This window comes from Etheostoma spectabile, chromosome 8, assembly GCF_008692095.1.
Source record: "Etheostoma spectabile isolate EspeVRDwgs_2016 chromosome 8, UIUC_Espe_1.0, whole genome shotgun sequence".
In the NCBI taxonomy this organism is placed as follows: domain Eukaryota; kingdom Metazoa; phylum Chordata; class Actinopteri; order Perciformes; family Percidae; genus Etheostoma; species Etheostoma spectabile.
Genome location: NC_045740.1, coordinates 20,022,338 through 20,034,923, shown reverse-complemented (window position 1 = coordinate 20,034,923; position 12,586 = coordinate 20,022,338). Strand labels below are relative to the sequence as shown.

The 12,586-nt window shown below is 39.1% G+C and overlaps 1 protein-coding gene across 1 annotated transcript in view; it reads left to right on the top strand.

Annotated features, from left to right (window-relative positions):
- The first annotated feature begins 4,302 nt into the window (after positions 1-4,302).
- Positions 4,303-12,586, top strand: part of cecr2 (CECR2 histone acetyl-lysine reader) — a 41,962-nt gene continuing 33,678 nt past the window's right edge. The window contains exon 1 of the mRNA XM_032522890.1: positions 4,303-4,578. Coding sequence (XP_032378781.1) covers positions 4,462-4,578 — 117 coding nt within the window. The 5' untranslated portion in view covers positions 4,303-4,461. The remainder of the gene's footprint in view (positions 4,579-12,586) is intronic.

Below are 12,586 nucleotides of genomic sequence, written 5' to 3'. Positions count from 1 at the left end.
TTATACTGATAGATACGATGATCAATAATTTGTAGAGGAAGGCAGTGTGGTTTAAGGGTTACCCATTCATGCATGGTGTCAACTATAGGCATATATTACAATTTATTCTATGTCTCTATGAACATTTTTCAAAAGTGTCATTATCAGTGTACTGACTACATTGAAACATGATGATGCACCCCTGGTTGTCTCGTGTCACAACACTACCATCATACTATAAATGACTTTTCAGCTGAGCAGCGAGGACAATAAGCAGAGAATGAAGCTGACCAGGTCTTTGGAGCCGTCCGCTACTACAGGTACGTAAATACTCATGCTTTCCTATTAACTCTTATATTTTATTTTTATTTTCATTTGGGCATTTCTGCCTTTATTTGATAGGAAAGCTACAATATGAAAGGGGAGAGAGGAAGACATGCAGGACAATCGTATTCTGCCTTGAGGAATAAACCTCTGCATATTATGCGCCCACTCTACCAACTGCGCTAACCGGCCACTTCCTATTAACTCTTTCCAGTTTTCATGTATTTTGTTGCTCTTTATTTTGCTCTGTTTGACCTTTCTTCCAAAGTAAATGCTGAAAATATATTTACTTTTCTTCGAAGCACTGTAATGACAGCCAGCAGTGAATGAGATGGAAGAAATCATTGGAGCCACATGAGGCTACAGATCCTCATACTTTCCAATTAACACCTTCAAGCATGGTGTCCATGATATGCATATAGTCTCTGTGACATATAAACAGTTTCTAAAAGTGTCATTATATTGACTAGATTAATGCATGGTGACGCACCACTGGTTGTCTTATTTTGTATAACCATCTGACTTTTCAGCTAAAGATCTAGAAGATCTAGAAGAGAAGGATAAGGCTAACCAGGTCACTAGAGCTGCCCTAGGCTACAAGTAACAATTATGCTTTTCTATTAACTCTTTTGACCTGCACATGCATTTTGACACTGTATTTTCCTCTGTTTGACCTTTCTTTTAAACATACTGCTAATTCATCATTCATCTTTTCCAGCTGAGTGCCTTGAGGACAGTTGGCAGCGAGTGACACAGACTACGTCAATAGAGTTTGAACCGGTTTGAATGTTAACCTTGCACATGTACAGTAGCTCAGTTTTAAACCGAGAATCACTCTGTACCTAGCAACATCACAACCTGACATGGGACTGATGTTCCCAAGGGACCCAAGGTGTTGTCACTGCACTGACAGCACTGTGACCGCTGCCCTGCCCTACTGACTGAACTGCTGTCACCTTATAACACAAAATAGACCATGGGAGAGTGTGAAAGTTTGCAATCCAACAAAAGACTACAACAAAATATGTATTGCACTGACTTACACACATTCGACCAGACTGGAGGGACTAAAGACTGAATTAAGTCATGCAGAGTAGTCTTCAGTGTGTGTGGAAGTCTGTGTCTCTGCTCTTGCATAATGGGATGCAGTGGTGGAATGTAACTAAGTACATTTACTCAAGTACTGTACTTAAGAACAAAATTGAAATACTTGTACTTCACTTAAGTCTTTACTTTTCATGCCACTTTCTACTTCTACTCCACTACATTTCAGAAGGAAAACTTTTTACATTTTACTCCACTACATTGATCTGACAGCTTCAGTTACTAGTTACTTTACAAATTAAGATTTTTGCACACAAAATACATTTAGCTTAGAAAATACGATACGTCTTATTATAAATTTAACTACGCAACAATATAACGGCCTACAAGTAGAGTTGAAATGATTAGCCGATTAAACACAGAACTGTTTGGATCGTTTCCACTTTCTAACATGGGAAGGTTTTTCTGCATTGAGTACTTTTACTTATAAGACTTAAATACATTTTTCTGTTGATACTTACATTCTTTTAGTTAAGTAACATTTTCACTGCAGGACCTTTACTTGTAATAGAGTATTTTCTTAAGTAAAGGCTCTGAATACTTCTTCCACTTTATCACTATTAGCCACAGGGCCTGAGGTTGGTGATGGTGGCTGGTCCGTTGGTCTGTCCAAGACTTATTTTTTACAGCAAAATATCTCAGAAAATCATGCAGAGACTTGTAGAATTTATGCCAACATCAGTTTAATTTGTTACCCATCTGTAATACCAGGGTGTAGTGATCCTATTTGTCAAGAAACATGAAAGGTTCTGTTTGATTTTTTTTTTTTCATGTTGCCCTTTTAAAGCTTTAAACTCGACACACTTCAAATCTACCATTATTTAAAACGCAACAATGTTTTTTTTGTTTATTGTGTTACAATGGAAACGGCTTGGCTCCAGGCTTAATTGTTGCCAGCAAACACTGCTATAGCAACAAGCATTTATAATGCTTCTCTATGAAAGAGTCATGAGTCTGGATTAGTGGACTGGCTGACAAGTAAATCTGCTTTGTGTGTGTTTGCGACAATTTATTACCACTGAAGTTACTCAGCACATATTGTATAATGTAATGCTTGCTCTTGGTGGGAATTGTTGGGTTTTTGTAAATAGCTTCACAGAGTACGGTCTAGACCTGCTCTTTTATGAAAAACGCAATGAGATAACTGTTGTTGTGATTTGGCGCTTAATAAATAAAATTGAATTAAGTTAATGTATACAGCATAGTATAAGTATAGTATATATAAGGCTATATATATATATACACTACCGGTCAAAAGTATGGGGCCACTTACAAATTTCCATTCCACTCGATGTTAGACAGAATACCAGCTGATCTGAGTGGGGGGCTGATCTTTAATGCAATATCTACATTGCCCATTGTCAGCAACCATTCATCCAATGTTCCAAAGGCATATTCTGTTTACTAATCTGACATCATTTAAAAAAAACTAACTGAGAAAACATTGGAGAACCCTTTTGCAATTATGTAAGCACATAATGTAATATGAAAACTGCTGCGCTGGTTAAAAAAACAATGCAACTGATCTCAGCTGGTATTCTGTCTATAATGGAGTGCAATGGAAATTCCGAAGTGACCCCAAACTTTTGACCGGTAGTGTATATATATATATGTAAGGCTCCCAAGACCATCATGAACCGTGTCCATGTTGGAGAAATCATGAGCTTCCCTCTTGCACCACCTTTAGGCCAAAATGTTAACTTAAAAATAATTGTATTTAATGCCATTACATTTGCTGATCCCACTAATGCTTCCTAGAAGATCAGACCTTATGATCTAAAGCAGCTCATAGCCTTTTCTCTATTGTCTCCCTCAGGACCAACATTACATGTTTGCCCTATACAGTAATATTTTACACATTTAGAGGGAAATAAAGCTGTAGCTTCTAGGGGGCCTTAAAAGAGTTTTGGACCTTAAGTCTTGGTATTTGCATTAGTGTGTTGACCTTTTATATTTATTTGGGTAAATATTTCCAATGTATACATTATACTTTTAACTTTACACACTTGATACAGCTATTAAGGAAAGTGTTGTCTATAGAAAATTATTTTATCAGAAAGTACTTTTTTTGTTATGACGACGGCTGTTATTTTAATACTGGTGTTTGTATTTTTTGAAATATCCCTGGCAAACACCTAAGCAAGAAAACTAGTGTAAAAGCATAAGCAATACAATTGGAAATATTCAGAGATATGTGCATGGGCAACTCTGAAAACAGCCACGCAGGGCAGAGTCATGCACTTTTCACATATTGCGAGGGAGGGAGCCCCTGTGTAATATATTGCTTTAACCGCGATGTTGTGTACAAAATCTAAATGTAGCTGGCAATTTACTGTACCGACAATGATCAGCTGGACGAGCCTTGAGGATTGTCGAATGTTAGTTTAGAAACTCTGGTTGTTTGTGTTGTTGTAAGTAAATCAAAAGGCTAGTTTAAAAAAAGTATAACGTTGACAATACGAAACAGGAAATTAACGAAAATATAACAAGATAGACAAAATAATAAGAACTAAAACCTTATCTCAGCACACACGAGACGCACATCGACGTGTAACTTAAAACAAGTTACCTGGCTCGCCCCTGGTTTATGTTTTTAGTTTTTTTATTCATTCACCATTCACAAGCATTCCCTTTAAACGGCTGCCGTACTGTGAAGACAATAGGGGACTACTGACTATAGACTTCTGTTACTATAATGAACATGCAAATCCTATTGTAAATTTGTTTAACAATTACAATTTGATGTCATAAAAGATCAACAAAGTCATCAGTTTAAAGGTTACGTATGTTTACATATAGTTTAACATTTAGAGCTAAGGAATCGCTCCCCCCTCCTTGTCGTGCGTTGGTACCGCCCTTCCCATCTGTTTAGCTCCGGTGGGACTCCGATTGAAACAGATTATAGCGCTCCCCGGGTCGCAATGGCAACTGTCCGAAGGGCACGACAACAGCAACTTTTGTCGTATTTTTAATGGTACAGAGGCATTATACGTCGCTTAAGAAACTACTTTCTAATGTGAGAAACTAACGTTACACAATTTTTCAAGTTCGAAAATGTTCCAGGGATGTATTTCTGTGGAAGAGATCCAGTCTTGGTGGGAAGTCCCCGCCATAGCCCACTTCTGCTCGCTGTTCAGGACAGCGTTCAACCTTCCAGACTTTGAAATAGAGGTAAATTAAAACTTTGGTTGCTTGCAGTAATTCGAATGTCTTTGAAAACGGAAATGAAAAGTTGTTTGTGTCAGCTTTTTTGTCTGCTTGGTCTGTGGAACGAATTTTGTGTAACTAGCAAGCTATCTGTTTAACCAGTTTAGCGGTGTCCTCTGAACTTCTCGCACGTTAGCTAACGTTACTAGGCAATCTTGTTAGGCAGCTAACGTGAACAAGCTAGCTCGTATGCACAGCTAAAAGCTAGCTTGAAGTGGCTGGTCCACAAAGTTAAAAAATGTCATAAGACTTTAGCAGTCATGATATGATATAATGGTCTGATGGTCCATATTAACATTACGTGTTGCTTTAACGTTATATAAAACGTTTGCTCAGGTGTCGCGGAGTAACTTTAGAGGTGCTCTTGTAACAACCATGTGCCACTCGTTTGTTTTCATTTGGCCAGAGCCTTATGTTTGAAGGGCGACATTATTTTTAGGTAAACAAAAAGTAGGTTAACTGTGAGAAGATGAGGAAACCATGGTTGTGTGACAGAACGATATAAACCTGTGAACATTTAAACGATGTTGAAAATGACTGTTATTTATGTGAGTGTAGAAATTGCTAGAACGAAAAGTCGCGCAATAAGTTGAATTGTCGACCCGCTTACTGAATGGACCATACGGCTGTGTTTTTTCCTCTTTTTTTTGTCATATAAAGTTAAGTTCATGTCGTGAGGTTCGAGTTTATTGTCTTGCAGTTACAAGCCATCTGGCTAGGGTAGCCATAGGGACGCAGATGCTGTTCAGGCATTGTTTGCTCGCACAAGTCCTGTTTTGTTAGCAATGGTTTAAACGTTTGTTTTCTATATCAGTTCTGTACAATAAGTTATAGTGGTAAAATCCGCCCACTCTCTGTTGTACCAGAGAATAAACGGAATATATTACACCACGATTACATAATACAACTTTATCACTCTATTCAACCCTTCTTGTTCCCTGAAATGTATTCGGATTTTACACAACAGCTGCTTCCAGCATGTATTTTTTCAAGTACCCTATTACATCAGAGTTGATGTAGATTGTTTAATTCATCGAGGAAGGATTGCACTTTAAAGAAAAGGTCAACACTACGCATCAACAGTCTGCATCACTCATTCATCCCCACCCCCTTCGGCAGGCATCGCTTTGTTATTAAACGAGGTGCAAGCCAGATGGGGGATCGCATTGCGCCCAGTTTACATCAAAGTTAGGGGCCTGTGCTGTTGCATTTCTCCTTAAGATGGGGTTGGAATTACGCGTAAACACATTTTTGTTAAAGCTAACCATGAGTTATCCAATTTCAAGCAACTGATCAGAGGAGCTTCTTGATTTTAACTTTACAAATGCTTCTGTAGACCAAATATGGTTTGATCCGTTCAGTATAACGCGAGGGTCGTTCTGCTACCCGGTGCCAATCATATATTCCTCTTTAACCGCATCACTAAGCATATCACATGTGCGGGTACCACCCCCATAGCTGGATTTCGAGGAAATATTGAGATTGATGTAGTAGTCTTATACTTTGACATCTCAATCAGACACATGCGTGCGTGTTCAAGGGCATAACTCATTTGGTTCCCAGTCATTTTATCTGCAGCTGCAGTTACCATAATAGCTAGATAGTAAATGGTAATCTATGCTTGCTTTAGGTAATGTGAGAAAAACACGTCTTCTAAGAAAAATGGAGAAATATTGTGACCGTGGAATGTGATTAAACTTCCACTTTAAAGTGGAGGAGAAAGAAAGAAGGAGAGCACATATTACTGAGTTAATGTCATCTTGTCGCATATTTATGGTTTCAGAAGCCAGTCCAAATCACTGATTGATTCCATTTGTCTACTCTGGAAATTGGGTGCTTCTGAAGGATATCAAAATGACCCATTCATGGGTCCTTATTTTTTGAGTGTCAGTTTCTCACTTCTAGGCATGAAAAGGATCATGTTTTGGAGGAGAGAAGCTGAATGAGTGTTTCACTGGTGTTTTCCAGTGATGTCCCGTTTTATGATCACCTTTGTTTGAACATTTGTGTGCACGGATATAGTGCTGTCAAAGAAAACCCAGGAGTGATCAGAGAGTCAACATCGGTCACCATGACCTTGGAAATGTTCAGACCTTTGCAAATAAGTCAGTCCAGAGTGTGCCTCTTGTTGTGTGTGAACTCTGTCACATGCCGAGTTAGTCCATAGTTATGAAGAACACAACACAGTTCTGTTGTCCCTCTGTCCTGGGGGTTGTCTACATAAATGTTAAATTCACCAACGATAACTACAAAATCAATAGACTTAATCACTAGGCTGTAACAATAATTCCATAATGTCTAATTGTCACTTCTCTTTTTTTTACACAATCAAGGTTTCTGTGTTAACTGCAATTAAATGCTAACATTAGCTCAGGTCTTAAAGCGCCCATATTATATCATATTATACTCATTTTCAGGTTCATAATTGTATTTTGAGCTACTGTTTCTCCAACTTTGGTCGGTACAAGGCAGGATTAGCTGAGAGACTTCTTCTAAATGAGGGCGCACTTGTGGAATTCCTGCAAAACAGGGACATGGAAGTAGTTCTTTTGTAGATTATGGTGAACTAGTGTGTGTTGTAGCAGTGTTTTGCCATTGAGAACGAGCTAGCATGCTACAGTTAGCTACCCTGTCTTGGCTAGTTACGTAGAAAGCTATGGAGTTTTGGAACAGCTCACCTGGAGAATGAAGGTAGAGGACATTCAAAAACTTGTATCTCACTCAAAACAGCATGGATGTTTTTTTCCCGAAGTTTATATGTATGTGGAAGCACATAATATGGGCACTTTAAGGCGTATGATGGGTAATTGTTGACTTTGTTAAGATATGCCAAATTGTAATAATATAAGTGATTATTGGTTAACTATAATTTTTATTATTATGCACATTCATAGAAACAAAAAGGACAAGGGGATACAGTTAGAAAAAATGTTTGATAATAAAGAGGCGTTGTTTACTTCATAGGTTGTGTTATTACATTATCTGGGTCACATGACAGTTATATAACCAAATAATGTATCCCAGAAATTGTAATTGAAGTAGATGTGTTTAAATTTGACTGAAAGATAAATTTATATTGTGAATGGTAATTATTTCTGAGACAAATAATGATACAGCAAAATTTGGAATTATTGCAGCTCTACAAAACCCCCAATCTTTTGTTTACAATAACTTCCGGGTAGTAAACTCCTGCGTTTAACGGCACTGAGCAAACAGCTGGATATACACTCATTTCATTCATCTAAAGGAATGTTTGATGCTTTCATGTGTCAACACTTTCAGTAACATTAGGTTGGAGACCTAATCTACCTGTTGGGCCACACACTAAAGAAAACGACTCCACCCAAACTAGCAGGCAGTCCGACTGGCGGGGAGAAGCTCCTTTCTTATTCACTCCAGTCTCACTCGCACAACGTGAGTTGGGAGGGGCTGAGCCGATAAGAACAGCAGTTCTTCTCAATTTTGGCCAAACCAAGTTTCAGTAAAAAAATGGAAAATTGTGCTTAATAATAAAATAATTTCTTTAAAAAGATTAAGTGTTTAAGTACATTTTATAGAGACACATTGATCAGAATAAACTGTCCCTTTCTAAAATATGTCATATTAATGCTCTTTTTTGTTGTTGTTGCTTTGAATAATTGAAATATCTATACACCTGCACATGTTCGCCCACACACGGTAGCCTACGTGATGTTAAGTAGTATCAGGTATTCTTATGCAGTATGCCCATGCAGTCCCTATTATTGAACTGCCATTGGACTGTTCTACATCTGAATGTGGCTATAAGGTCTTTTAGGCAAGATTATGCTCTGAGCTCTGCTTTTACACCTTTTGTAAACCTTGGTATTTGGTGTGTAAAGTGGGGCTTTGGACATGTGTTGTGTCAGGAAGTTATACAAATTAGGCCATGCAAACCACTTTATTCTGACCTGTCTGTCACACTGCAGATACCAGGAAGTCTCCACACATATACTGCTCTTTAGATATGGCGATATTAAGATGTCATCTCACATAGTCTTGTCCTATTTGTCCAGTTCTTGCCACTGTGGCTTTGCAAACTCAAATATGCACACTAACTTCTGGCACTCAAGTAATGTACAACAGTAATCAGCAATGGCTTGTTCCAGAGTGAGGACATTTGGAGCCAACATGTTTACTCTCTGAGGACTTTGTGTCTGTATAAATAAGAGGAAACTGTCAGGCAGACGTGTTTGTTTTGCTTAATGCCACATACCAGCAACAAGACAAGCTGGCCCGGGCACTGTCACACGTAAAGCCTGGGCTGTCGCTCTATGCTACCTTTGCCTCCACGCATATGTAATAATCAATCAGTTACAGTTTGAAGTTCATTTTCATACGTATTCCTCTAAGATATGCTTCTGGCTGTGCTAGTGTATGGTTGGGCAGTGCCAGTCAGCTCCAGTTGCAATCCTATCTCTGGATGTGTATGTTGAATTGCCCAAGAATCAGGGGTGGGGAAAGGGGACAGGAAGTTGCTGTCATTGGTCAAGACAGAGTGGGGGTGGAGGGGGTGTCAAGTGATTTCACTCTGTCTTGAGCTTAAGTGTCAACATTCTCTGACATACCATCCATGTGAACTTATTTTGACCGCTGTTGTCAGTCTTTGCCACCCTCTCCCCATATTAGGGGTCAGTGTTGCTGCTGCTGAGGGCATCAACCAACTCTGCATGTCACTGTATTTCTATGTTATTTGTTGTTAGACATCTATTCTGGTTTTGCCCTCTGGTGTCACCTATGGGAGATGAGTAATAAGGGTGTGGGGGAAGTATACTTTCAGCATTACTTTGGTGTGGAGCTCAATTGTTAGGGGTGACTAGAGCCTTTGTCTATTTCATCACACTATAAACACAAAGAACTAGTTAATATTATAATATTAATGTTTATTTGATATAGCACCTTTTTACAAACAAAATTAAAATACTTCTCATGATACACATTGTTAAAATACCAAACAGAACATGAGCAAGCAAAAACAACAACAAAATAATGGAAGTACTTAAAAACCCAGTATTTTTGAGATTTTTCTTTTGTTCTGTGTATTAAGTGTGGTGAATGTCCGAGGCAACTGACAATGTTTTCTGTAACGGTGTCGTTGAAACACCTGTTTCTTTTTCTTGTAATGCAGACTTTTTTAAGCACGATGATGGCAAATTTGAGACCAATATTTTGCACCTTCTGAAACTGCTACCAGGGTGGATATTGACAATGCTGTGGTCTGCTGTGGTACTGTAGGGGCAGTCCTTTTCTTCCTACGGTGCTGGTCAGTGATAATGGGGTCTCCCCTCCCCAATCTCCTCGGCTAGCCTTACAAAACAGCCCCTTGCACATTGTTCTGTGGCCGATACACTTCACTGTTGCTGGTTTCCATTTTCTTCAGGCTACAGCAGTGAACTGGGAAAGCTTGTGTGTGTGTGTGTGTGTGTGTGGTGTGTGTGTGTGTGTGTGTGTGTGTGTGTGTGTGTGTGTGTGTGTGTGTGTGTGTGTGTGTGTGTGTGTGTGTGTGGTGTGTGTGTGTGTGTGTGTGTGTGTGGTGTGTGTGTGTGTGTGGTGTGTGTGGTGTGTGTGTGGGTGTGTGTGTGTGTGTGTGTGTGTGTGTGTGTGTGTGTGTGTGTGTGGACGAGAAAGTTGAGTGGGTGAGCTGGAGTAGAAAGAAAGAATGAGGGTGAAGTGGGGAAGAGTGTCCTAGAGATGGAGAGGTAGTAAGCTCGGAAGTGAAAACGCATTCGTATGAAAGAGTGAGAAAGTGATCTGCAGAAAGGAGGCCCAGGGTCAACGTGCCACTTTGCCTGTTTTTTGTGGTTTATGCTTAACTTCTTGGCTATGTGTCTGTGAAATGATGCCTAAAGTCCCACAGCAGACAGATGCTGCAGGCCTCTGTTGGTGGTGTTGTTCCTCAATGTGTTCATTTTCTTTTTCAGTACAAAGGACCAACATAGCTCTTTGAACATACATAGCTCTTCTTTCTTTCCTCTCCATCCCACCCACTCAACCAGTGATCTTTAACAGGGGTCCGCAACCCCTGTCCACTCTTCAGTCACTGGAGAGGGGCTGCCAAATTATTGTTTAATCATTTTATTTAAAGTTTTTTCCCCCCGAAAATGAAAATGTCTGATCTGCACATAAATCCAACAAATTGTAAAAAAAACAACAACAACAACCTCAACAACATTGATGATACACTTACTGGCCTGTAGGGTAGCCAATATGGTAGGCATCTACAGATATAGTTAAGCTGATGGATTCACAAACATGATGACATGATTATGTAAATAGTAGCTTAGTATTATTGGGCACATAAGTATGTGTAAAGGCTTTACACATTATTGTAGGCTCAGGTATGTGTGTGGGTGTGGATGTGTGGGTGGCTGGCACCTGCACGCCTCTTTTTCAGCTTAGGGGTCCTTAGCCCAAAAAATATTAAAGACCCCTGCAGTTTGCCATAGTGCAATTGTTGGTATGAAAGCCCTCTTAAAAGAATCTTCTGGCTATGGCATTTCTTAGTTTATTCTTTAAATTTGAGAAGAATGATAGTATAGCAAAACTGAACTATAAAATTATTATAAAATCCATTACATCACTTTCAGCAAACTTCAGAACGATGAGGGCAAACCTGCACCACCGATCTGTTTTAACAGCGTGTTCTCTAGGCTGATCGACTTGAAAAAAATAATCTTAGCAATAATAGTTATGATAATCACGATACAGATCACAAACCTTCTAAATCAGAAACTCGTTCTGTTAATTAAATTCTCATTGAAATGAGTCTGCTGGCATTTGTGGTGATTTGTAGAAGGTAGTAATATTAATAAGTAATACATACATTGTGCTGAGCTTAGCGCTGTCCATGAAATGCCAATAAACTAGAGCACGTTTTTCTCCCATCCCGGAATGCTGTGTGGACCAGCCAGACCCTTCCTCCACAGCGCTGTGGAGGAGGGTCTGGCTGGTCCAAGGTGTGGAATAGCAAGACTACTCACCATATGATGTGTGCTGTTAACCAAGGGCTGAGGGGAAGTGAACAAGGAAGTGGAACTACTAATGAAGCGCAGCCTAGATGTTCTTCCAGCCCCTTTTTCAGAGTTTAGTTTGACTGTATGTGGCAAAACCATAACATTATTCATAACAATCATTACATTATTTTATTTATATCTATCTACTGTATCTCTATCTATCTATCTATCTATCTATCTATCTATCTATCTATCTATCTATCTATCTATCACTGTGATGTAAGTTGTAGATTAGTTTCGTTGTTGTTAGGCAATATAAATGTTCCAAATAATGATGTAGGAATTAGTTGATTGGATTTTTTATATCCATCTCCTCCTGGTTGCTGATGTCAATGACCGGATTAATGAAGCCACTATTGATTAGTTTGAAACAATTTTGTGCAGTTGCTGGCAAAGAGCTCAGCCATTCACCTTTTTACAACTGCTACAAAGACTTTGAGAGCAAATACTAACTGAAAAAAATTGGCTTCTGACTAAACTTTTGATGTTTCTGACTGGGGTGCAAAATACTTTTTCTGTCTAACCACGGTCTCTATGGCACCCACTTTTAGTAGCCTGTTTGAATTATTATTATTTATTTAGTTATTTTTATTTATTAACAAATCCCTTTATGCTTAGTCTTTGTTGTTTTTGATTTTTTTTTTTTTATCACAACCTGGATTTTGTTGTTGTGCCTGTTATTGTTGTGAACTTTAAAGCCCCCCCCACACACACATACACACCCATAGTCATCCCACACAGATGTTGTAACTTCTGTTGACTGATTGACCGCTGCTTCCCTCTCCTGTTAAGTCTCACCAGCCAACCGTCAGCAGAAAACGTAGCCGGGCTGACTGACTCCCCGAGTTGGTCAAAAAGTGGTCATTGAGTCTGACTTCCCGCCATCCAATTTCACGTGTCAAATCGGCCGAAATTAAAGCCGGCGGCTCCGCTGACCGACG